At 40.9% G+C, this 27,701-nt stretch overlaps 1 protein-coding gene across 1 annotated transcript; it reads right to left on the bottom strand.

Moving 5' to 3' along the window:
* On the bottom strand, positions 1–27,313 carry DDB2 (damage specific DNA binding protein 2). The gene is made up of 11 exons (XM_063117502.1): positions 27,019–27,313; positions 24,124–24,310; positions 16,983–17,113; positions 14,699–14,890; positions 12,851–12,996; positions 9,352–9,451; positions 8,152–8,329; positions 6,068–6,213; positions 4,329–4,493; positions 2,577–2,622; positions 1–211 (listed from the first exon to the last, which is right to left on the bottom strand). The coding sequence occupies exons 2-11, from the start codon at positions 24,296–24,298 to the stop codon at positions 174–176; spliced, it is 1,317 nt and encodes a 438-aa protein (XP_062973572.1). The 5' UTR covers positions 24,299–24,310; positions 27,019–27,313; the 3' UTR covers positions 1–173.
* Between the last annotated feature and the right edge of the window lie 388 nt (positions 27,314–27,701).

Below are 27,701 nucleotides of genomic sequence, written 5' to 3'. Positions count from 1 at the left end.
TTGTAATTTGTGTCCTTTGTTTTAGTGTCCTCTAATCCAAGACTGAATAGTTTAGTTTTGAGTTTGCTTGTTCCTGTGTTTGAGTGCCTCTGCCACCGTCCTCCTTGTTGAGATAAGCTCCTGAATCTGATTCCCTGCTCTGAGAGCCTCCATATGATGCTCCTGCTTCTTGGTTATATCTCCTCCCGACTCCACATCAGAATATGAATACCTGCCAGGAAAACCGTCACAATTTTAGGGATTCTGATTTGGATACAGTACAGCATAATAACAAGGTATGTGCCAAGAATTCACACATCATCTGGGAGACCTAGATACTTCCCAGACATTAAGGTTTAATGGAACAATTAGCTTTTGATACCAAGCCTACAAAGTCTCATTACAGGAACAGAATTTCAAGTAGTGGCTAATAACTAGGCTAAGTAAGCCACCCTGCCCAATGCAACACAAGTTATATAGCTATGTCTGTCTTGTTTTACATGACTGTTTTTTATTCTATTATTGTATTTCGTTTGGGTATGATTATTTATTGTTGTAAGCTGCCTTCTGAGGACCTGTGCCCTGAAAGGCGGCCAAAAAATGTTTTAAATAAATAAATAAAATAAAACATTTTGGTCATGACCAACAAGGGGCAGTTTAAAAATAATTTTAAAATACACACATGTTGCTAATTTCCCTACAAGCAAGGAAGAGCTGTTTAAGATATGAACTTTTCTAGAACAACTATAGAAACTAGCAAAAGCTTACTGATTCTATGAATGGCCCTTAGAACGATGTAATGAATAGTCACAACTAGTATCCTAATGATTCTCCTAAAATACTGTCTCAAGTACCAATTTAACTTGGACATTTTAAAAGAAATATTTATTCTGGTCCTTCTCTCTTCAATATTACGGCTTAAAAGGCCAACAGATGGCAGCGTTCTCTCCTTTCATAGGCAGATTGTTCCAACCTACCATTTCCAACCTAAGAACAAAACTATCAAGCAGGCATTGACAGTAGCAGACATGTTTTCTCTTTTCACATGTTTGCCCCATTCAAAGCAGAAAGAGCGGAGGATGGGGAAAGGCCACAGCTTAGAGATAAAACTATGCATGCTTTGCATGCAGAAGGTCCCAGGTTCAATCCCTGATATCTCTAGGTAGGGCTGGGAAAGAACCTTGCCTGCAGCCTGTAGGGCTGACAATACTAGGATAAATGAACCAATGGTCTGATTCAGTATAAGGTAGCTTCCAGTGTTCTTAGGACCCTATAGTAAAGGGATGATGAATGCTCCCCTAGTCCCATGCTTTATCTCCAGCCATTTCTCTCCTTTTCTGACTCACTCCTGGTATTATGCAGGCGATACGATGCGCACGGTGCAGCACTCCAAACAAAACTAAAAGATCACTAGTTGCACATCCAACTTCATAATCTTTTATAGATATAAAAGAATAAAATTCTAAAAAATGTAAAATTTAAATTATTTATAGCTTTAATTTTTTTAAACATTTTTAAAATGTGAAATGTTTCGGTATAAAGCAGCAGCTTTAGTCACAAGCAAGAGTATGCGACAATACCACATATAAACTGAGCCAGAACCAATCAGGAACAGGCCAAGCCTCAATGAGGGAACATGGATTAACAACCAACATTTGTATTTTAACAGCCAATCAATCAGCATTAATAAACATCATGAATAAACCTTCATATCCTTTACACCGATATCAGTTTTCAGCTTATGCATTGATACCAGGTTTCAGCTTATCAAGAAACATTCAGACAATGTTTATTGATAAGCTGAAACCTGATATTAGAGCTGAGAAAATGGCTGGAACAACAGGCTGGCCAGGGGGCTCATCTTCATAATGCCAGGCTGGCAACGCGTTCCTCCAAAACCCCGCGGTTTTGCTTACCCAGGGTGGCATCGGGTAATCCCGATGCTAAAGGGGGAGCGTGGGGTTTCCAGCAATCATCTGGATACTGGAACCGCCGTCCCCGCCCTCTCCCTGGTTTCTGGCAACCATTTGTCGGTAACCTTCTGCCAGGTCCGCCACCTGGATCAGCCACGGAGTGAGGTCAGATGGCGGAAGAGGCAGGGTGACCTTGCTCCCACCAAAAACGTCAGGGTAAATCCCTGACTTTTTTAGTGCACAACTTTGTGGAAAAGTGCCACAGTGGCTGCAAAACTGTACCTGCGTCATATAACTCACACAGTGCAGATTCACAACCACCGTGGGGCTTTGAGCACGAATAGACAACCCCCAGGTAAGGCAGAACTCTTCATTCCTGGGCTTTTGCTGTTAAAGCCATTGCCTGTCCTTCCCTTCCATATATGTGAATATGCAAGCAGAACTAGTACTGTTAAAATATGACTCATATTTTATTATTGATTGCTGTTAGCCACCTTGAAATCTTTTTTGAGGAAAGGCAGAGTAAAAAATATTTTAATTAAACAAACAAATAAGTATTATGAGCAGAGCCACAAGTTTGAACACATTATTAGCACACCTTTTTCTGGAAAATGCCAATTTATCTTGATTTGGGAGGAACACAGACCCATTATCAAACTGTGTAAGATTAAACCAATCACTTACCCATTCCAGAAGCCAGTGTGTCTCCCACGGGATTAAACTTATTGAGCTGTAAATGTAAACACAGCAATGCATTGTAACTTTGTCAGCTGCTCACTTATCAAATCAGAAACCAGAACATTCTAATTGCGCAACAGAGAAAGGTCCAGCATTGAATGTTGAAATGTTCTGCTCAAATCAGCAGAGTTTGAATGGCAAGCCCTTCCCCCATCTCCCAACTATGCTACCAGCCTCAGCACCCTAGCCAGTCCATCATGACTCCTATATGGTGACAGGAGGCAACAGGCGGAGGGAAGGAATCCTTCCACAGAAATCTTCCAGCATGTGGCACGCATGAAACTTAAAGAAAATCTGCTTGAGAGCAGACAGCCTGGACAACAAGCAGTAAAACATTTATTATACCCCAAGGACAGAGATGAAGCCCTCCTTTAAAAACTGCACAGAATACACAGTAACTTTTTGTTGTTGTTGTTATCCAGGCTCTAATTTTGAATCTGAACATCCTTCAAGAAAACAAACACTAAATGATGGCTTCCTGTCTCTGAGTTCCCTTTCCCAAATCTGTACAAAACTGAAGTGACATGAACTTTGCTGAAGCTACTCAGATCAGAGATCCACAACTAATTCCTTATTTCTGAAGTTTAGAAAACATGCTGCATGCCTCCAGAAGAAATGGGTGACCCTGGAACGTTATAGTGGTCCATACAGGTATTCTGGGGAATACCTGGATCTAGTGGCCAACACTACATGACAAGGTTAGCAGCTCTAAACAAAACAGCTAAGAAAACTTGAAGAAAGGAGGAGGGAATCAGAGTCACCTACTGGAGTTTACAAAAACAGTCATCAGGTCAGTAACAGCAACCATATATTTGATTCTGGTAAATCACCTGTGCTGGACTCAGCAAAACCTGAGAGATATTTCTTCCGTGAGGTTTCCACACACTGCAGAGAACTCTTGAGGACTCTCTTCATGTGGGGGTCAGATGCACAAACCATGGCCATACCTAACTCGTCTAACATGCACAGAGAATCCAGTGAAGAAAGGAGTGGTCCGATCTCTGACTTTCTGCCTGGCTTTAAAGGCATTTGAAAGCAACGAAAAGTCTCAACATGACATCTGAGCATGAGATCTGAGAGGCCACAGATGCACCAAGTTCTTTTTGCATGCCAGAAGACTCAGAGCGGCAGAGTAATTGAGACTTCAAATAATGCTTAATTACAAAGGCCTGCTGAAATGTCTGGTCACCTCTAACAAGCAGTATTAATGCAGGTACTGAAGGGCTCCCTATCCAAGTAAACTCTTGCCATGAATATATGTCTATTGAGCCCTTAAAAAGAATAATTTAAGGAAGCTAGAGAATCCTAGTGGTTTGCGCTAATGAGAAACCAAGTATTAGACACATACTTTTGTGACAAGTAAAAGTATTCTTTCCTCACCTCTGCGTTTGCCCACAATTTACATATTTACTTGCAATGCAGCACAGGGTGCTGGGTCATCTGAACCCGCGGCGCTGGGGGGATGGGTTCATACCCACCCACAACCCCTTCTGCAAGTCGTGGGTTGTAGGGTGGTATGAAGCCACCTCTGCTGCACCACACACCGGGTTCAGATATCACAGCAACCCATGCTGCATCACAAGTAATTATGTAAATTGCCCCGTGCTGCCAGCACAAGCAGAGGCGGGGAAAGAACCAATTATGGGTTCTTCCAACCCCACAATCATCCAAACACAGCCAGTAGACTTCTATACCGACCACGTGAATGAGTGATTCATTTGGATTATGCAGTTGACACATCATCTCCCCACTGTTTCCATCAAATATGTCAATAGTTCTCTGCTCATCTGCTGTGTATCCTGGGAATTTAGGGTCTGGGTAACGACCAGCCACAATTAGGTCATAACGTGGATGCCATGTTGCCTGAAATGCAGAAGAGATGATTAAGCAAATCACTGCTAAGGTTGATAGGTATCTTATATAAGAATAGGGTAGTTTATGCCTTATTACCTGCAGAAAATTTTGAAAGTTCGAAAAAGTTCAAAGCTCGAGTTTTAATAGCTAAACAGTATGTTTCTGCGCCCTGGCCATGAGCCTTAGGCAGTCAGGGAACTACAGCTCCCACGTAGCTCTGCGCTGCACAGGCACAAAGAGAGAAAACACAAAGGGAGGGATGAAGGAGGGCCTTGGGCTCTGCGAGTTGAGCCCACTCTCAGAGCGGTTGTAGTGGCGATAGGGATGGTGATGGAGGTGGTGGCAAATGCTCTGAGGTGGCGAAGGAGGAGGAAAAGAAGCAGCCCTAGGGTTTTAGAATGTGGGGGAAGAGGGAAGGAGGTGGGATTGAGGCCTGAAGGGAAGTAACAAATGTTATTCAGCGGTGATGGGTGTGAGGAAGCGAGGGCCAAATGTCCTCAGTTGCGTTGAAGGAACGCAACCTCCATATAGTATCTGGAGGACTGACATAGCGGGAGTCAAGGAACAGTATGTTTGATCCTCAGACTAGCGCCCATGGCAACATGAGCTGTACACTAGTCACAAAGAACTGCAACAACTTGAGTTTTGCCAAATGCTGGCGTTCTGTGGGGCTACAGTGTGGTCCTTCAGGTTCACTTCTACTGCTGCCATGAGATCAAACAAACTGTAAAACTTTTAAGACATCTTAATCCTTATATATGCCTGCCCAAGACTTGAGTTCTGTTGGGGGAGCCCTTCTCCGTATCCCACCAACGCAACATATAAGCTATGATGGGACAAGGGAGAGGGCTTTCTCTGTTGTGGCACCCAGACTGTGAAATGCCCTCCCCTTGGAGGCCCGACTGGTACCAATACTGATTTTATTTCGACGCCAAGTAAAAACATGGCTTTTTAACAAAGACTTTGATGGTTAAATCCACTAAGATGGCACATTGTTTTAGCTGTTTTAACTGCTTTAAAATTATATATTATTTTAACTTGGTTCATGGTTTAATTTGTTTTTAACTGTGCATATTTATTGTTTTATACTGTATGCTTTTATCTGTACGCCGCTCTGAGATCTTAATGATATAGGGCGGGATATAAATGTTTTAAATAAATAATCTAGCAACCAAATTTTCATAGGTTCTTAGTAGCAATACTACTTGGCATCTGAACACAAAACTATAGGTCAAACTAGTACTCTAGATATTCTGGTTGCAATTACATGCCTCTGTCCTAGAATTCTTTCTGCCCAACCCTACCCTCTGGTTCTTTTCCATTCATGCTTACTTTATACCACAGATTTTGTCCTCAGATATGAGCTGAATACTGGTCCACTTATTTGCATAGATTCATAACAAACAACAACAACAGAATGAATCATTCTGATCTAGATCCTAGTCTTGGACCTGCGTATGTAGATGATTGCCTAGCAATCAGGCTTTCAATAAATCTCCATACAGGAGTTGGATGCTTTTCTTCTTAACTTTCTGCCACCATCAAGTGGGCAATGACCCCTAGGTAACATTCCTATTTTTCACCTTGATAGGTGTGAGGTGCTGAAAGTGCCGATGAGGATGCGGAATCAAGTGCTGTGGTTTGGACCAATCAGAAGAGGAATAAATCCGGATTTCATTGTGCTGGTCAGTGCTCAGTAATTTAGCACCATTGATTGGACTGAAATAAGCTGAAAAGGGGGGGGGGCAGGGAAACAGAAATATGTGTTAGATAACAGTGCTGTGACTACTAAAATGAATTTCCAAGAAAAAAGCGTGGTATATCCTAGATATCCCAGTTATGGTTTATAATCTCATTATGCTTAGTTCTGTAGAAGCATACATTCTTTTAATTAACGTACTTATTTTATTAAGCAAACATTATAATTGCCTTAGTCACTTTTTCAGGCTGTGAAACAGGCAAGAGCCACAAACGGATATGTCCTAAATAACATAGATTATGGATGTAACGAGAAATAGAAACCGTAGCTGAGATCAACAAACTGGATTTCCAATAAAAGCAACAGAATCCTTAAGATACCACTGATTTCAATAGGATACAGATGTATTTAAATTTAGTTTCTTTGGGCAAAATCCAGAGAAATGCACATGTGGCTGTAATTTCAGCTTAGCACCTGGAAACTTGAATCTTTTACAATAAAAAAAATCAAGACAGATCCAGCAGATGATACTTCAGAGACACCACAGTAACAAAACAAAAGGGAAATCCTAAAACCAATCTTATATGCAATCATATATATTAGCTATTCATATAAAATCAATATGGAAAAGGTCCCCTAAAGGTAAAATATTCAAAAACCTTGGTGCCCAAACACTCCCAACTGTGTTGTTACCACTGTCACTAACCCTTGACTACCATTAAACACACCCTACACACCGTTACAAATGCCTAATGCAGGGATTTTTTAAAGCATGAAGGGCAAATATTTTTCAACAAGATTTGTAAGTAAATTGAATAATTTACTTGCCTCCTTCACTAAAGAAATTTATTGCTAAGACTTAGAAATTGGCTGAAATGGCTAAACTGTCTAATTAATTAATTAATTAATTAATTGACTGCCTTTCAGGACAGGAGCCCTCCCACAATGGCGTGCAACAATAAAATACAGAAAATAAAATTCACAATAAAAAATATGGTAATAAAAGCAGCAAAAGTTCCACAAAACAACAAACATTAGCATAAGACAGAATATACAGCACAATTACAGCTATAATCCAGTTCCATAAAACATTGATCAGGGGAAGGCCAGAGTAAACAAGCAAGTCTTCAGGGCTTTTCTAAAAGCCTGCAATGATGGGGTCTGGCAGCTCCCTGATGGCAATTTATTCCAGAGGTGTGGGGCCACTGCAGAAAAGGCCCCACACCTTGTGTATGCACCGACTTAACTGCCCACACAGGTGGGCAATTAAGAAGAGCCCCTCTTGCTGATATTAAAGTGTGGGTAGGCTGATAAAGATGAAGGCAATCCTTTTAGTAATTTGGTCCCAAACCATATAAGAATTTAAAGGTCAAAACTAGCACTTTAAATACATGACTAAATTGTCTACATAAAGTGAACCAATCTAGTTGCCCTTTATTAGTTTTATGAACACAAGATATAATGAAGATATAAACAATAGTACTATTTTAACTATGTTGTAAATGTATTAAACAATTTTCTTTAAGATGGAAAAAATAAACAAGTTACCATCCACATACCTTTGTGTTTTTTATTCTGCAGGGCTGATATTGGGATAAAACCCTAGATTTACAGATTCGCTCTAAGTTCACTTCATGTTTTGGACAAGGCGAATGAAAATATGGCAAAAGCAGGACTGGTGGTGGTGGGGAGTTCCCTCCCTCCCAATTTCCTCCTCACCGTATGCCAATGTATCAGGGCAACTTACAATGTTTCCTCACTTTGTTTTATCCTATGAGGAAGCTGGGATGATCATGACTATACAAGGCCAACTAGTAAACTTAAAGGAGAACAACTGGTACAGTGAATACAAGATGAACAGATAAAGACGTGGGGCACTTACCTGAAAGGCAGACATGCACAATACAGCCAACAATGGGTAGGAAAGGGTAAGCCACCAACAAGGGAGCTCTCACTTTTATATCTTACCTGCATTAACAGCTTTATCATGTGGAAGTATATGAAGAGAACTTGACTTGTCCTTAATGCTTCTCAAATCCCAAATTTTAACTGTGTGATCCACAGAGGCTGTAGCCAGGAGCCAGTCACAATGAGCATTAAACTCCACATGAGTCACTTTCTTTTTGTGCAGTTTCAGATTCCATATCTACAGTGGATTTAGTATAAAAGATTAAACACATGGCAGCTGCAGAGCAAGAGTTTCTGGTCTATGGAACTCAGAAACAGAGCATATCTTTCCTAGGAAATGGTACAACCCCTAAAACAAACGAAGATAGAAGAGGGGCAGGCCCAATACTGTATGCTTGCATTTTGAAACAAATCCAACTCTCAAAACCTCTAGAAAATGACCAAGATTAATTTGAATATGGTGTTTCCAGGTTCTCCTTCTGGGATATGATCTTTCCAGTACTGGAAAAATATTAAGTCCCAAGCCCTATTTTACTGGAGTGACACAGGGACTGCTTCTTTGTGGTCAAGCCCATTCTACACTGATAACATCTAGATCAGGGGTGCACAACCCGTAGCACAGGGGCCACATGCACCCCTCAAAGCATTATCTACAGAGCCCAGATCCACTGAGAAAAGAGCATCTGTATGAGAATCTCTGTGGGAGGGAGTGATCTGTATTAGGGTCACTGAGGGATGGGTTTAGAAAAGATGCTCCCCTCCCTCTCCCAGAGATTCTCATACAGATCACTTTCCCCCTACCACTTCTACCTGCGATGAAAGAACAATCTGTATCAGGATCACAGGGGTATGTATCTGTGTGTGCACATGTGCCGTGTGTGTGTGTGTGTGCGCACACACACATGCACGTGACCCCAACCCATCATCATAGATGGCATGGGACCAAAAGCTTGTGTACCTCTGATCTAGATGGAGGAACCACCTTGGTGGGGTAAATTAGATTATTCCTCCCCACGAAGTAGAAGGGAAACATGTGGATAGGAAAGAACCACAGAGTTCCTCTATATGGTTGATCCTAAAATAGGGTAGGACTGGACCCAAATTGAAGCAGATCTTCCACCACTGTAACATCACATGAATGGTGTTTGTGAATCCAAAAACAGTGGTATAAGAACATATATAATGTCAGTCAATGCAATATCATTATGAAGATTTGAAAAATCTGAAATCCAATAAGGCTAAGACAAGGAGCACACAAACCTTTTTACCCTCCATATCAAGCAGGACCACGTTGCCAACGTTATCACCTGTCACCACAGTTCGGCAACTTGCAGATACATCAATACTGCAGTACCAGAAACTAAAAAGAAAAAAGTACAAACTCAGAACTGTCACTTCTTAACAACAAGTATAAAAAGATAGTTCTCTGGCCTTTAAAAAAGGGGGGAAAGCCACCATCCCATCATTTACATAAGCAATAGAATCACAACTGAAATGAGCCGTAGGGGCCCTCTGATGTGGAATCAGTTTGGGGTTATTTACCCCAGGTAGTATAACAAAAACAAGTAATATACAAAAAGCATACTTCAAGTCAAGACAACACTGGCAAGACTAAGCCCACTCTTAAAACTTTCACATGTTTTTTTTTTTAAATGGTTTAACCCTCTCTTCCCCTGCACAACATTCAAGAGCTCATGCAGACAATATCCTGAACTACTTCATTTGCCAGAAAGAACAGCAAACTAATTCAAATGCCCCATCTTGATCAGTTAGATTAGCCTTCCCCAACCTGCCCCCTCTCCAGATCTGTTGGACCACAATTCCCATGCTGGCTAGGAATTTTGGGAGTTGTAGTCCAACACATCTGGAGGGGGGCAGATTGGTGAAGGCTGGGTTAGATTCTTAAGCAGAGACCTGTTACTTCCTGTAGGGCCAGGAAAACAGCCAGAGCAAATCCCAGGATCCTGTCCTGGTGTATTCACAAGAAAGTTAAAACAAAGTTCTCAGCTGAACAATGATCCTGGCCTTGTCAGTCTTCACTAAACATCATGGAATTCATGCAGGAGATTACTTGCACAGGTTGGCCCTCAAAATGCTGTAAACTAAGGGTGCCATTCCCTGATCCATATAAAGTTTTTCCACTTCAAATGGGCAGAATTTTATGCCTTCCAGAGAGTCTCTTGGTCTCCTATTCTAGAACACAAATGGGAACAGGAGAGGAACACCCAAGTTACTCTGGAAGAATGGGAATAGGCTGTCAGCACATCCTGGCAGAGAAGTGCTGAGCTCCTGGAGATATTAGATGAATTCATCTATCTGCGTAATACTATACTCATTAGCCCTAGCCCTAGTCCACTATTAGTTCTAATTGCTCAGATTTGCATGCAAATTCCTTTCAGAAGCAAGTTCAACAAATGCTAGGAAGCTATCCAATATCCTCTTGACAATTAAAAAACAGGAAGAGGAAACACTAGACAATTTCTATCCTGGTGGACTGATCTACTAGCCCCCTCCTACAGAACTAAATGTATTGACTCCTTAATCTCACTCTCTTCAACACTTGTAGTGGCCATTTAGACTATAGAGCAAGCAAGAACTATGCAGGACTAGGATAATTCTAAGAGCAACACATATTATTAAAAGGTCTCATATCATGACATACATTCTCCATCTTTCAACAAGAGTAGCAATAAATATCTCCAGTAATTTATAGAAAATGAAAATATTTTGTGCCTTTAGGATCAAGCCAACCTATTGCCCACATATTACAAAGTTCCTTCCAGCTACAACAGCTTCCCTTTGGTTGGACTACAGGATTTGACTCTGGCAACCACATCTTGAACTGCTTCCAGGTCTGAGAGAGCAAGAACAAAACAAGCAATATTTCATGCTGAGCCCAGAATAGCTGTTTTAAATGGATATTTATTTATTTATTTATTTATTACATTTATATACCGCCCCACAGCCGAAGCTCTCTGGGCGATTTACAACAATTAAAAATAGTAAACATTAAAAGTATACAAAAATTTAAAAAACATAAAAACAGTATAAAAACAACAGTATCCATTTAAAAACAACTGTTTTTAATGCTTTTTATTGCTGTTTTTATGCTTTTAAATTTTCGTATATTTGTTTTTAATGTTCCTTGTTTTTAACTATTGTAAACCACCCAGAGAGCTTTGGCTATGGGGCGGTATATAAATGTAATAAATAAATAAATAAACCTAGAGAAGCCCCTGTGGTTGAACATCTTCCAAGAAAAGTCTTCATTCGCAGCTTCTCTTGAGCGCATGGTATCTGGTCTTTTCCAATGGGCAATGCAGGTACTTTTGTGGGAGAAGTATTTAATGGGGATGGCATAGCATAGACTCTATAGGAAAACGAATCACATTCCAAACAATTTTTCTTTAAGAAGTCAAAATGCGATATCTTCATATAAAAATTGAAGAGTATATCATACTGTATTTTTCCCCTTGACACAGCTACATGCATCTGAAGAGGTGAGTAATATTACATAAGGATGGCTAGGTACGTGTCTATTTTATTTCTGATATATGCCCCAGAAAGCTACTGTATCAGTTTCCAGAGACATGAACCGGAGAGGAAAATAAAACATTTATTCAACCTCTCTTACATTTAGTTTAACACAGACAGATGTTTCTTCACACCCTCTTCAAAACACTGATATTAATATCAGAATCAGAAAAAGTAATGTAATATAAAGTTCCCAAGGAAATCAAAGGTATTCGAACAAAGCTGCTGAAGCCATTGCAGATAGCTCCCACCTCCATAATCATTTTGTACAAAAGATTTGGCTTTCAGAATCCACATGCACAGAAGAGGTCCCTCTAACTTATGTACCACCAAGAGATGTGAAGGCCTGGAAAAAATGTTATTTTCTCTTTCTCCGCCCCCCCCCCACTCCCCCAAGGACATTTTTTTTCCAATTTTTCCCAATGGAAAAGTTGGACATTTTGTGGAACACTGAAAAACAGTCCCATGAAATAGTTTCTCTTTCGGAATGCATGAAATGCTTTTTAAGGCAAGACTATCTACAGCTTTATGAAATTTTAATTTCTGTGTATACTATAGTAGTCAATGTTGTGGTATACAAATGTGCTGCTAGTCTTTACTACTGTAATGGCAGAAGACTGTCTAAATTAGCCTTCCCCAACTTGGTGCCTTCCAGATGATTTGGACTACATTTTTTTTGAAAGCCCTAAAGGAGCAAGAAACAAACAGTCCAATGAGGACAGAATATGCTGACTGGGCATGGAATGCTTTCTGTCTGCTGGGGGACAGAAAACGGGGGAAACGGAATGGAGTATCCTGAAAAAAGGCATGGCTGATTGGTTGGAATACAGAACAGGAGGACATCATACTACAACATTTTGTTGCAGGTGCCACTTTTTCAATCTGATGTGTTGGACAGCAAATATCTCTGCTGAGGGAGGCCCCTTGCACCAGTTTGTTGGCAATTTTTGAGGCTTATTTAGACAGACTTTTGCAATGTGATTTCTGGCTATTTTGTTTTTAAACTGTAAGTTGTTTTTCCACCTTGTTCTTCACCAATGTCCTTAAGGGCCAATTTCTGGGGCTAAAAGAAAAAAATAGTGATTCAGCTATAGCAAATCAGACAAGTTCTGAGTGGGACAGCAAACACACACACACACCAAATCTACAAATAGTACTTTCTGTATTTGTGCTGCCTTCAACCCCAGAAGGAGTCAAAGGTGGAGAAAACTGAGTTGCATCTTACGCCCAATCATCGGTGCTGGTGAAGACTCGGATTGTCTTCCCACTTAAATCCTGCAGGGCAGCAGTTCCAGCAAGTGATGATGTGAACAGCTCACTAGGGTTAAAAGGGTTAAACTTCATTCCTGTGATGGCCCCTCCAGGTCCCATCTGTAATGAATTGGGATGAATAAAACAGAGAGGACTCAGAGATTAGGAAAGAGTAAAGTCCCTCTTATTATCTCATCAGCACCAATAGTACTACAGCAACTAGGCTGAAGCCAATATCTTCACACAGAAAAGGTTTCAAGCTCACTTGGCCAATATGATTCCTGCTAAATGCCTGCTATGGTGGAAAGTGGTCCTGCAGACAACCAGGCACCATCGCCATGGAGGGCAACTTCTTGTCAGGATGACACTATCACATGGACTGCTGAGACCTCTATTTCGCCCCTTTCTAAGTAGGACACGCTCTGTGAATAGCTATCAAGTGAGAATGCCGAAGGGAACAATCCATTTTGGTAACCATCTGAGCAAATTTAGGTGTTTTATGGTGCATATTAATGGAACTTTATACATATTTTATATGCATTTTCTTTTGCACATGCAGAGGTGGGAGCTGGGAAGGAGAACAAGACGATAAAGAAGAAGGCTGGAAGCAAGTCATGTCCCAGAGGAGGGAAGGACACAATTTATGATGGGTGTTGTAAAATCAATTTAGGGACATTAATGACTGCTTTCTTGTGCAGACTTGGAGGATAAAATGGAAGATGAAGGTGATGCTAGGAAGGCTGCTCTGTAAAATAAATAGGCTAAGATCTCTGAAAATGCAATTTAAACTGCTGTTGCTACTGCCTATTTTTTTTTGTTTGATACACGTGAAAATGAAAATCATGTTTCTGCCTGAAGTATTAGACCACAATGGTGTTAGGTCATTTATATGACACAGCAGCCACTGCGGAGCCATCCCAGGGCTTTCCCCTGAACCTCTGAATTTAAAAAGTTGGAGACTTATGCGCACTTTTTTCACTTTGAGTGAGGCGATGACGGCATCTGCTGTCTGTTGCCTTGCTCTGGAGCTGCGTAGGAGACATGTCCCAGCGAATGCAGGCCCCTGATTGGTTGCATCGGCTGGACAGGGACGGGGGGTGGGGCCAGCGAGCCAAATGGCCATTGGACCGCCTCCATGCATCCTCTGGAGAGAGCCAAGATCAGTCTGGTCCTCTCGGGAGAGCAAGGTAAATCGGGGGCCAACCAGGGAGGGACACACCATGGCAGAGCAGCTCCTCCCTCCCCCTCGTTATAACCCCCATGCTATCTCCTTCACATGGGGACAATTTGAAGGAGCAGGGCTTTGAGAGTTTGTGGCGCCGATAAGCGGTTGTCAAGACATGGCCACAGTTAGGAATTTAAGGAAATTATTCTCTTCCTTTTCATTATTTTCTCTATCCATCCTCAAGAAATTAAGAACTTCACTCCACAGAGCAACACAAGTATAATTTGCCAAGATACTTTTATCCATGAAACACAGTCACAAGGCCAATGAAAAATGTAATTTAATTTCTAGGGATTTTCTTCCTTCCACTCAGTAAAGTGCTTCCTCATTTGATAACACATGAAGATGAAGTAAGCACTTAATGCCAAAAACTGATAACTCCCGTGTGTGTTTCTTACAAATGTTCCATTTTAGAATAATACTTAGCCAACTCAATGACATCCCTCCCTAGCTAATTCTACCCTTTATATAGAAAGTAGGGAAACTACAACACAGATCCCTCAAGCGCAATTCAACATTAACCCAGTGCTGGGCATCACACACTGCTCTATCATATAGCCTGTGAGGATACTACATCCAATCCTCATAATGACTTACCCCTTTTATGAAGCAGGTTTTTTTAGGCACTTCATAGTCCCACAACATGATCTCTCCACCTTTGGAGCCTGCAGCAAGTACGCTGGGATGCGTTGGATGCCATTCCAAACACGTAGCTCTCCTATCAAAAAGACGTCTTGTTTGGAACACGCGGTAGGAGTAGAGAGAACGTACAAAGGGCACCTGGAGACACTGTTGCAAAGACAATGACAGACTGGGAACAGTGTAATTCACATACAATACAGTTTGTGCTACTCTTCCACCCATATGCTTAGCTGACGGGCTTAACTGTGGGCTGAAATATGTTACATGCATCCATGTGTATCTTTTCTCTGACATTTTCTTTTTCAGCTGAGAGCAGCCTCTGGATGCTGCAAGTTTCAGCAGAAGAAGAGGAGGGAGAGGAGCTACATAACCCTTCCCTTTTTTATTGTTTTTCCCCTCCCCCAGTTACTTTTCTCCTGTGTAAAAGACACACAGGCTACTCTGTTTGTTTGTTTTTTAAAAAGAAAATATTGAATAAGAGACATCCAAAAAGAAACTATTTTTAATAGTTTGTCTCTATAGGAATCAGTTTTGGTGAGGAAAAAGCATGAGAAACATGGTAGGAAGATGAACAACATGACAATACGCATGGATTTGTGAGGCAGCATATGCAAGAGCCAACACAGGGGCAAGAGTGCAAAGAAACCATACTATGCAAAACCAGAATGAAGGGCTTCTAACAGATGTGGTGGACCAAAAGAAGATTTCATAGACTAGGGTGACCATATTTTGGAAACCAAAAAGGAGAACATGGTTGCCCCCAAGGGGGCATGTCCAGTACCAAGAGGGCGTGCCCACCCGAACATAGCCTTGGTCACATGTCTGATTTTACAGCACACATTTAAGACAAATCTGTTCTACATAACATCTTAATGTTAAAATCACTGAAATAAAGAACAAGTGAGAGATTCAATGTATCTGAAATTAACTTCACTCACTCCTACTTTTGTAGGTTTTGTTGTACTTTGAAGCTTTTGCTATACTCTGTGTGTTACATTCTCCCCTTCCCTCAAATATCTTTTCTGACTGTATCTTCACTCATTACAAGCTGCTGTTGTTGTTAACAGGATTTGCTACTGCCCCTAGATCTGTTTCAAATTTGGTACGGCTAAAGCTCTACCTAAAAGCTATCATGGTGCCAACTTTCAGCTCTTTATCTTTAAAAATGACAGTTTAAAAAATAATAATTTTAAAACCTCATTTTTTAAAAAATTCCTAAAAAATCAATGGATGAACAGATCTGTTTCAAATTTGGTGTGGCTAAAGCTCTACCTAAATCCTATCATGGTACAAAGTTTCATCTCTTTATCTGTAAAAATGACGATGTTAAAAATAATAATTTTAAAACCTCAATTTTAAAAAAATTCCTAAAAAATCAATGGATGAATGGATCTGTTTCAAATTTGGTGTGGCTAAAGCTCTACCTAAATACTATCATGGTACAAAGTTTCATCTCTTTAACTTTAAAAATGACGATTTTAAAAATAATAATTTTAAAACCTCAATTTTAAAAAAAATCCTAAAAAATCAATGGATGAACGGATTTGTTTCAAATTTGGTATGACTAAAGCCCTTCCTAAGAGCTACCATTGTGCCAAGTTTCATGTCTGTATCTTAAAAAATGACGGAGTTATAAGCATTTTTGTTATTTCCCATTAGAGCTGCTCTTTGCAAAAAAATCTGGATTTCCCCTCCCCCTCCCAGATTTGCCATCAAAAACCCGGTCATATGGTCACCCTATCATAGACAGTCATGTAAACTGCCCAGAGAACTTTGGCTATGGGGCGGTATATAAAAATAAATAAATAAATAAATAAATGTTGCCACATGGACAAAAAAAGGAAAATGCTATGAACGAGGGAACATAAGCAGTGGGTCAAACTATCACTAATAAGATAACCTTTCATCCTCCACTCTTCCATGCCCTATGTGACTCCCACAAGAATGTGCTTTAGATAGAGGTCTCTCAATAGAGGATACAAACAAAACAAAACAATGGATCTGAGAAGTGGTATATTATATGGGTTAAATTGAAACACAATGTATACAACCTGTCACGATACCCCTTAATTTGTTACTTTTTGTATATGTGACTTTTATATACATTATACATACATTTGAAGTAAATGTTTACGCTTTCATTTTTGTCTGCGTAATTTTGGTTCTTTGAATACTATTCCACTTCTTGGGTTCATTGATTTGTTAGATGTGGATGGAAACTGTAGGGGGAAATACTCACCTTCCTTAGCTGAGTCCCAGTAATACCACCCAGCATGTTCTGATAAACATGATGGACAATGTTTTTCTGTATCTCCCTCTGATGGCAGCACACTCCTGTGTTTCGGATCATGGAGCCACAGAAAGCTTGCCCTACCAGACAGTTAGAAATAAATGATGATGATGATGATGATGATGCACCTAAGATGGACAGACTTCAAACTTTCAGAATCCAGTTGTTGTTGTTTTACTAGAACCTCAAGGACCACTAAGTGGAGCCACATGCAAAATGGTGGCTGGGGAGAGGGGTGGAGCTAGGATAAAAATGCTAGCTTGGGTGGGGAAAACAATTACCCACTGCATATTCTACATATGCAAGAACAAAACTACCTCGGAGTTAATACAAATCAGAGTTGCTAGGACAAGAGGCTGGCTAGCAGAACTGTAGAAAGACCTGGTGAAAAGCTACTAATTAACAGAAGTATTTTACAGGTGAGGAACATTGAAAATGATACAAGAAACTAATATAAGCCAAGCAATGGCAGAGAATTGTTATTTTTAATTGAATACCAAAAATCCAAACAAAAAGATTAAACATGGCAATTCCAAAATCCCGTTTGGCCAATCAATCAAATATATGCAGTATTGGTTGAAGGGGAAGGGAGTCAGACGGCTTTGCCAATCTGTGGCAAATTTACTGTGACCTACCAGTACATTCTGATCAACATTTTGCTTACCTTTGTCCATGCCTGCACTGCTTAGTACCTGCTTCAAAACTTTATTATTTATTAAATTTATGAATCCCCCTAGAGCTGAAGATCTCAGGCAATATACATAATAGAAACAAATACAATAAAACCAAAGATAAAATACACTAAATTTATGATCCTATACATGATTACACAAGAGGATGTCAACAATGAACTCAATGGGGCTTACTCCTAAATAGGCATGCATAGGACTGCATTGTAAAATAATTTAAAAGTAGCCACAACAATAATTTAAAGTAATTTTAAAAGGAGAAATAAATGTCAAAGCTGCTAAAATGTGGGAAAGGATAGTTTTAAAGCAAAGCTTTAAACATATCATTGAAAATAAAACAGGCAGCAGAAAGTGAAACAAGCAGAAGGTTGTTTTTTTTAATGCCTGGGAGAGTTAAAAGATGCTGAAAAGTCAACTAAATAGGTGCCAGTTGGACCATCCTAAGGAGGGCATTCCACAATTTGGCAGCCACCATAGAAAAGGCCTGTGCACAAGTAGCCACTCACTGAATCTTAGTATGCGGGACCACTCAAAGCAGGACACCCGATTATGATAACAGAGCATGGGCAGACATATATGGGAAGACATTTTCCTTTGAATACTGTAGTTCCAAGCCGGGAAGATCCTTATGGTTTAACATCAACACCTTGAAGTAGGCCTGGAAACAAACTGGGAGCCAATGAAGATTGTATAATTCTGGCATAAAATGGTCATAACGATCAGTTCTAGTCAATACCTTAGCTGCCATATTTTGTACTAATTGCCATTTCCAGACCATTTTCAAGGGCATTGTGGTAATCCTACTCTTACTACATTGTAGATGCAAAGTAGATCCTAAGCATTCAAGTTCTTCAAATTCTTCATCAGGCTGGACGATAAACAAACGCACAAACAAAAGCCAGGGGCAGTGAGAAAATAACGCTGCTAGGCAGGATGATAAAGCCCGACTTACCACGCTTACAAGAGAAAGGAAGAAGTGTTGCACAGACTTAATTATGTTCATCAAGAGATTTCAGGTTGCACCAAACCTACAGAAACTGAGACGCATGGCTGCTCTCATTTTGACAATGGGGGAAGAATCAGTTATTCAGATCAGCTTCCATAATTGGAACATATAGGTTCCTTGTAAGATAGAGAGAGGGAGTAAAGAAAAATGTCAGTTCTTATATTAAGAAAAGCTAGATACTCAACCCAGTGCACAGCCTAAATTCAGTAAGAGGATTCCACCTTTAATGGTGGTCTATAAATAATTTTAGAGAGATAGATTAAATGAATCTCCAATTTTGTTGTGACACCATATTCTATATGTTGGATGCCATTTGTTTGGCTCCTGTCTTAAACCTGGGGCTTGATCCAGCCAGGACCCACACTAATCAGATTCGAAAGTCCCAATATGAGTTATGTCCACTTGTGTGAAAGAACAATAGTAATTTATTAATGGGAAATGGATGCAGATAATAAAAGCAAAACAAAGCTTACATTCCTCAATTGATGCTGGATTCTTTCCCTGGATGCAATGGGCACCATCCTGGGGCTGTTTCCTAAGCAGGTGGCATCTCTCTCCCTTTCAGGTGAGAACAGGTAGCCAGCCAATCTGCCCAAGATTTTATAGTGCTAGTCTCACTGAGTCAAAGACTATCAAAAACACACACATACAACTCCCTCCCTTCACCAAGGACAAAGGCATGGCTTTCTTTCTTGGCAAGAAAGAAAGTTTCTCACAGCGCAGAAAGGAATATTCTTATCAACAAGAAAAGTACAAACTGTGCTACTGTGCATTATCTAACTTTTGTTAGTATGAGAATCAGCTGTAAATTCATAATAGTTGCCAAATGCTCTAACAAATAAGTATACATATGCTATTAGACACAGTGTATAGCTCTGTGCAAGCTCACACTTGATTCCTCAACATTCTTCAAAAACGAGATCCAATATAGATTCATCCCTGAACAGGTTCAGGCCTGGCTTTGGGTCAGAAACAGCCCTGGTCACATTAGGAGATGACTTTTGCCAGGGAATGGAGGCGTATATGATCCTGTTGGTTCTCCTGGACCCCTCAGTAGGTTTTAGTACCATCAACCATGGTATCCTTCTGGATCGTGTATCTGGGTTGGGCAGAGGAGGCATGTGTTATGGTGGCTCCAGCCCTTCCTAGTTGAACAGCCTCAGTGGTGCTGGGGGGCCTTCTGTTCCACCCCATGGCCACTGGCCTATTGGATGCTGAAAGGTTCCATCTTATCCCTTACGCTTCTTAACATCTACATGAAACGACTTGGGGAAGTCATTTGGAGGTTTGGGCTGAAGTGCCACCAATATGCAGAAAACCCTCCATTCTACCACTCGTCTCCACCTAATGATCCTAGGGAAGCTGCTGATTTCCAGAACCAGTGTCTGGAGGCAGTTTTGCAATGAACAACAGCAAACAAGCTGAGACTTACTCGTAACAAGACAGAGGTACTGTGAGTAGGGTAACAAACCAATCTGGATAGAGGAATACTTCTGGTCTGAGATGGGATTTTCACTCCCCTGAAGGACCAAGTGCACAGTTTGGGAGTGCTCCTGGACTCAGTGCTAAGTGTGGAAGCCCAGGTGGCTGTAGTGGCCAGGAGTACTTTTTACCAGCCTAGGCTTGAACTCCAGTTGTGACCCTGTTTAGAGAGGGAGAAACTTACCTCAGTTATTCGAGCTTTTACAATATCCAGGCTGGACTTCTCTAATGAACTCTACATTGGACTGCCTTTAAAAATGGTTCAGAAATTTCAGCTGGTGCAGATCTGCTTGGATATTGGTGGAATGAGATCTGCTCATAACAGCTCATGTGTAAGCTGCACTGGCTGCAAGTGTTTCCAAGCTCAAATTCAACTATGGATTTTAACCTTTAAATCTTTAAATGGTTTGGGCCCAAGTTACTTGAAAGACTGCCTTCTCCTGTATCAGCAGAGGCCCTTCTCACCTACCCATCACCAAGGGAGGTTTGGCTGGTGACTACAAGGGAGAGGGCCTTCTTAGTGGTGGCTCTACAGCTTTGGGATTGGCTTCCTACAGGACCTTATTCTTTGCGGGTTTACAGGAAGTCTCTGAAGTCCTACCTGTTTTCACTGGCCTTTCCATAATCTGTGGGCTGCAGGTTTTTATTCGTATAATCTACTTTTATAGCATTTTTATTGAATAATGATTTGCTTGTCTGTTGTATTTTGCATAGTTCAGTATTTCTTTTAATCTTGCATGGTGCCTTGAGAGCGCGGACAAAAAAAATTTTTTTTTAAAGGCGGACAATACATAATTTTAAATAAGTAATATGTTTTTCCTTATTAGCTAAGATTACTCTCAGAAGGAGGGAAAAAAGACGTACCCAACAAGAAAAATATGGTGCCAAAGCAGCAAAAACAGGAAACAATGACTGAAAACAGGATTGAAAAAAATCAAACTATTTTTGGGAGGGAGTATTTTGGGCCCACCAACGCACAACAGATTGACACAGATGAACAGTCAGAGAAACTATATGAAAACCTCAGGGTGCTTCCAGACAGAGGATTCAGTGTGCAATTGCCACACTTTGTTTACCCACTTCTTATGGCGGGGGGGGGGGGGGGAAGCAGGAGAGGAAGAGCAGAGCAGATCTGTTGTCCTTCTGCCTTTTCTCAGAACAGAAAAAGGCTAACATTTTTATAAGGAAAAGAACAGAAAGCACTACCCAATGAGCATTTTACTGCACGCTCGTTACTGGGCACTCACGGATTGCTCACATGACGTTGTCTGCCTCTCGGGTATCTTCTGCCCCTTCTAGCCTTCATTGGCCCCCCAAAAAACCCAGAAAAAGTCCCGTTGCTGCTCTCTCCTACCGGACTGAATGGGCCTAATTACTTCCTGTTTTCAGGAAGCGATGTCAGAGCAACAACAGAGAAGGGTCAGGAGCCATGCATTTCGACCTAGATGTGATGGGGCTTAGAAGTGCAATCTTTTGAGGTGTGGACAAGAAAATGTGCAATTGGGGCAGGAGGAGGTGTGGTCTACTGACAACATGGTTGCTGATCACCCCCATCCTGTTTACTGATGCACTCTGCAATGTCCCATTCTCTGTTACTTTTCAATGATTCTGAGGTGCTGCTGAGGGAAGGAGCAGCTGTGTGTATTTTAAAATTCTCCTTCCTCATAGAAAATATCCAGCCTACTCCTGCTTCAGAAAGCTAGGCTGGGAAGAACGGTGTGGACTGTTCTGCCCCAATGGCAGCTGAGCTACAGCTGTTGCTTTCCTTTAAAGGAGCAGCTTCAGGCAACTGTTGGCCCAACCTTCACTTTGCTGCCTCCCTTGTGCACCAACCGCCCCTCTGAGTTCCTTAGCCTCTCCTTAGAGCACGCTGTTCCTCCTCACCACTTAATTTCTCCCAAACAGAAATATGCACATATGGAAGAGATTAATGTTGTTGAAATAAACAAGCAGAACAGTAGGAGTTAGCTAGTTTTTGTGTTCAGGTGAATTGGACCTCCCCTTTCCCCACATGTCTCTTCCCAGGAGGATGTACACAGGGTAAAAAGTGCAGCATGCTCTAGTGTGGAATGTGAACTGCAATTCCGCTTGTAGCCAACAGCAGAAAAGCAGTGACTGAGTGCTTTTTGTCTGGAAACACCCTCAGAGACAAATAAAAGTAAGTTAAAGGGAAAGAAACTTTCTTAAGTACAGTATTCAAGCAACAGGAGAGATCAGGTTAGTGGGGGTGGGTGGGAACCACTACTGAAAATCCCAAATGCATGAGGACATTATCCCAGCCACTCCCCCTGAAGTTCCTGCTAAAGCAGAATATTCCAGGTTTGTTCTGTAGTTTATATAACTGCAAAGAGCTGCTGGCAGACTATTTTCAACAAACAAACCTGCTGACACTTCATGGAAACATCTAAAAAACACTTTTGTCCAGGGAGAATTTTGCTGAGCAATTCAACTTGGGGTTTGCTTGTTTGTATTAACATTAGTTCTATGTTGTGCATTTAACCACCACATATATCTGTACCAAACACAGGATCTATTTAGCCCTATCCACGATATGTCTAATCATCCCCTAAAACAATGGGATACAACATCCCAAAATCTCTTAGAGGAGGAGGAAGCAGATCATATGAAACTCTTAAAAATAAGGTTCTGCCAAACAGAAGGCTTCTATCATCAACTATTAAAAGGCATTGCACAGCTGGTTGTGGTCTAACTACAATATAGCAGCACAGGGCCCGTTCAGAAAACATCTTAAATCATAGCTTTAACCATGGTGGTGAAGCCAGAAAGCCAGGCCGTGTTCAGAAGACACCTTAAACCCCACTTTAACCACAGCGAATAAAGCGTTTTGCTTTATTCACTGTGGTTAAAGCTGTGGTTTAAGGTGTCTTCTGAACACAGCCTGGCTTTCTGGCTTAACCAACATGGTTAAAGCCATGGTTAAAGGTGTCTTCTGAACGGGGTCATTGACATGTAAAACAGTGTGGGTACTACTAAAAGGACTAGGCACAAGTCGCAGGGGGAGTTACAGTGCATGTCACCGTAACTTCCCCCCTCACCAAAAATCTCTCTCTCTCTCTCTCTCTCTCTCTCTCTCTCTCTCTCTCACACACACACACACACACACACAGAGTATGTTTCTTACAGTCAGGCTCACTTCCAACATTTGAGCTTGGCTGTGAGGGAAAGCATCTGGGGAAATAAGCTGCAGAGAAAGGCGATATGGGAGGGTCAGCATCCCCCTCCTCTTTGGCTTTTTCAATCACACCTTTTACACTCAATTTTACACAGGAAAGCAGAAGATCCAAATTTTAAAAGATGATATCCTACTACTTTCAAATAGTTTGGGCCTCAAATACGAGCATGTGTACATGCAGTTGCTTTTGCGGTCGCACATTCCTAATTTCAGAAAACTTTAGCACAGAAAGTTATACTCAGCTTTGATTATTTCCCAAAGGTTATTTCTTTAACAGTTTTATTTGTATGACATTTTTGGAGTTACACAAAACAATCATTTAAACCCCTCCTAATTTTACCATGGGAGATTAGTTAAGAGAAACACCACAAAACACACCTTAAGTTAAACCTACTTCATACATTCCATTTTTCCTAAAAAAAAAAAAAAAAAAAAAGGGGTAACAGCCATGCAGGAAAAATAGCAAATATGAATTTGCTTGGGATACCTAGTGGAGAGTTCACAAGTTCCTTAAAGAGGGAAGAATTATAACAAAAATAGAAAGACCAAGGTAATTTATAATTTACAGTCTATATGTGATCAGTACACAATTAATATGCAAACCTTAATAACTACTATCAGAATGTTACATGACCAAAAATGGACAGGATACTAACAGGATACTAATTACATTAGATTTACATAGTGATGTATATGAGAGAAATTATGAAGCAAGATTACCAGTTTTCTCCAGATACTTGGGAGCTTTTGTCACAAGTGCTTTCTTTGCTTGTGGCTCATTTTCCAGTTTTCCACGTTCTCGTTTCCTTTTCCCAGTTGATTTTGCCTCTTTTTCTGATGTACACACATATGTTACCAGATGTTTCTTGTCCTTTGACTGTTTCCCAGACGACATTCTGTTAAATTACTGAAATGGATCAATGTACAGGGTGGAGGGAAATTATTGTCACTGGACTTCCAACACTTTAATCTAAAGCAAATACCTTTAAAATGCACCTAAAAGATTAAGAGCACATGCCATAGGAAGTCCCCTATTTTGCCTCTTATCTGCATAGTGACAGTTTCTGTACCAGAATGAAAACTGCAAAATCGCTCATTAAATCCACCAGTTCTCATTAGATTGCCATTTGACTTGCATTACCTAGAAAAATTATTTTAGTAAACATGACATGAGGCTGTATCCAATTCAGCACTAGTAGTAATGTAATTATGTTGTGCTAGGATAAGCTACCTCTAGCACAATGCCAATGCACAACAGTTTCCCTGGAACTAGTAAGGAATAGGATACTGTCTATTAGCTTTAAAATTAATGCTCTCAGTTAGGACAGTAACCCTTCCCAAAGCAGAAAAAGTTTTACAACAAAAACTTATGCTGTAAAGAAGTAAAGTCCACTGTGTTCAATGGAGCTTATTTCCAGGTATAGAACTGCAGTCTTGATATGCTGACAACCACTCATCTACAACTCTGAAACTGCCAGAGTTGAAATTGGTATTCATTCATTGTTACTAATGAACTTGGGGGTGGAAATTCTGTAGGGAAAAAAGTGCTGGAAAATGTTCTGCCCCACAACTTTGGCTGGAATTGTTTCAAAAGCAGTAAATGAAATTTGGTTGAAAAGTGGTTCCTAAAACAAATACTGGAAGGTGTGTTGCACTTATGTATGTTTCACATATCTGAGAGGTTCAGAAGTAGCCTATTACTGCCATCATTATATGTGAGTTATGAGTTCTTGGTTCTATTCAGATGTTGCTACTATTTGCCTCTCAGTGGAATACTGAACTGTTCCCTCCTCATCCTGTGCCTCAGTTTATTTATTAATTATTTTATTTACAGTATTTTTATACTGCTCTATGTGTTAAATAGATTCCAGAGCAATGACCATTAGAAATAAAACAATAAAAAGATTAAAACAGTGTATTAAAATTGTTCATTTTAAAACAGAATACCAATAAAAACCTTGACTGGTCAGTTAAGGAATGCTTCCTGGAAAAGAGCTATTTTCAGGAAGTGCTGGAAAGAGCAGCAGATTATTGGCTGGTGCCTGACCTCCAGGGGCAGGGAATTCCAAAGAAAAGGAGCCAAGTCTCTTTTCCTGGTTGACTCCAGTCAGGCCATAGGTCCATGTGGAACCACCAGGAGCAGGCCCTCCAATGACCTCAGTGACTGGGCAGGCTGATAAGGAAGGGAGCAAACGCTCTCTCAGGTATCCTGATCCCAAGTTGTTTAGGGCTTTGTACAATTCATTGTTGCATAATCTATCAAACAGATGAATAAGCAAAAACTGATCCAAACCTATATTTTAGGCAATTATCACCAAGGGTCACCAATGTGTCCACAAATGCTTCAGGTAGGAAGTAGTCAGTGAGTACTTTTTTAATATGCAGTGGGTCAGACCACTACTTCGTATATTCAGTCTTCACTTCAGACACATTTAAAAAAAGGTAGATCTACCTTCATTAAAAAAGCACTGAAAAACAATGTAGCCAGTAGCTGAATAGAAAAATAAAGCCACCTCCTACTCATATAAAACATTTGTAATATTTTAATAATGGACAAAAGGTTTTCAATGATAAACTGATTTATATTACCGTAGAATGTTTATCTTGAACACTGATATATGCAAAGACAAGAAGCCTTTCCAGTGTGGTTGTGTGACTAGAATGTTGGGTTTGAATTTGGGACACCCAGGAGGATCAAATTGCTGTTCAAGCATGGTGGATTTATTCATTTTATTTATTTATTGCATTTCTATATCGCCCAATAGCCGAAGCGCTCTTGGTCAAGTCACTCCAGCTCAGCCTAACCAGCTTCACAGAGTTTTGTGAGGACAAATCAGTTTTGATTGTTCCAAATAAGAAATAAAATCGCAATACATACATATATTTTTACCAATACTGGGCAAAGCACAGTGTAATTATGGTAACTCTCTAAAGGGAAAAAAATACAATAAGCAACTCCTCAGCTCCAAATATTATCGCAGGGACTTCATTTCGCCTTCCCCTCACAATATGTGAGAGTCAATACTAACATCTGAAATCAGCTCCTCAAAGTAGCTACATACATTTAGCGAGCAACTGGACGCACGTTTAGAGAGAAAGAAGTCCTACAACTCCCAGCATTCCTCAATCAGCCATAGCTGACTGGGAATGCTGGGTATTGTAGGGCTTTTTTCTCTCTAAACATGCATACGATTACGCCTTTAATATATTATATAGGACGCAAAAGTAACTAATGTGAGGCATGTACACCCAAGCTCCAGTTCCTGCGCAGCTCAGTGGCTACCTAATTAGAAGCCCCCTAGATTAGCCTTCTCCAACGTGGCGCCCTCCGGATGAGCAGGACTACAACTCCCAAAACTATGCAGGCTGCGGGATTTTGGGAATTGTAGTCCAACACATGTCGCGAACACCACCTTGGAGAAGACTTCCCAACACCACCTTTCCGACGTGAGACGATTTCTAGCTAAGGCGGGGCAGCGTCAGATATGAGAAACTGGGAATGCAGTTGAAGGCGAGGACCATGCTCCAAGGAAAAACACCTCCTGAGTGCGGAAGCCTGAGTTATAGGTTATGGGGTCGAGAGGAGGAGCAAGCGACAGCAGGGGCGCCCCTCACCTGAACTCCCACGGCCGGCCTGGAGCGCACACTCGCCTTTTCTAACGGTGCAGTGAGTGAGTGTCTCGCTCGTCAGGCCTCTCTCGCCGAAGGACTTGACTGATAAAGGATGTGGAAGGAAGCTCCTCCTCGGCGGTTTCGTAACCTGACCCGCGGGGCAGAGGAGGAGCAGCAGCAGCAGCAAGTAGGAAACAAAGAAGCACTTTACGCGGGAAATGCTAGTCGGGTTCCGTCGGGACCTGGGAAACCTGTGACGGGATCCGTAGGTTTGGCGGGTTCTCTTTCCACGGGCCCAAAGCCCGGGCAGGGCGGGAGTTGGGCTATATAAAATGGCAGGACCCGCTCTACACGAATTATACGAGAGACGTAGTAACGAAGGGCCCTCCCCACATCATCTCTCTGCGCGCGGGTTACTTTGAACAAGACTTCACCCCTGGGCTCTATTTTTATCGTAAAGGGAGAGAAATACGAGCGCGTTCCCTGGAATATGGGCAATAAGTTCTATGAGCATGTGCAGAGTTGTCTGATTTATTTATTTATTTATTACATTTCTATGCCGCCCAATAGCCGAAGCTCTAGGCAGTTCTCAAAAATTAAAACCATTCAGGATAAAATCGGCAGCAGTGCAGAAATACAAATTTTAAAATACAAATTTAAAACAGCAAAGTTAAAATTAAATTTAT

This window comes from Elgaria multicarinata, chromosome 2 (genome assembly GCF_023053635.1).
Source record: "Elgaria multicarinata webbii isolate HBS135686 ecotype San Diego chromosome 2, rElgMul1.1.pri, whole genome shotgun sequence".
NCBI lineage: Eukaryota > Metazoa > Chordata > Lepidosauria > Squamata > Anguidae > Elgaria > Elgaria multicarinata.
This window is presented reverse-complemented; position numbering and strand designations above follow the sequence as displayed.

Coding starts and splice junctions, on each gene's coding strand:
- DDB2 (XM_063117502.1), bottom strand. CDS start 24,298: ATGTCGTCTGGGAAACAGTCAAAGGACAAGAAACATCTGGTAACATAT. Junction 2,623..4,328: donor ATGAATCACTCATTCACGTG/GTCGGTATAGAA, acceptor TTACATTTACAG/CTCAATAAGTTTAATCCCGT. Junction 212..2,576: donor CACACTGGCTTCTGGAATGG/GTAAGTGATTGG, acceptor TTTTCCTGGCAG/GTATTCATATTCTGATGTGG.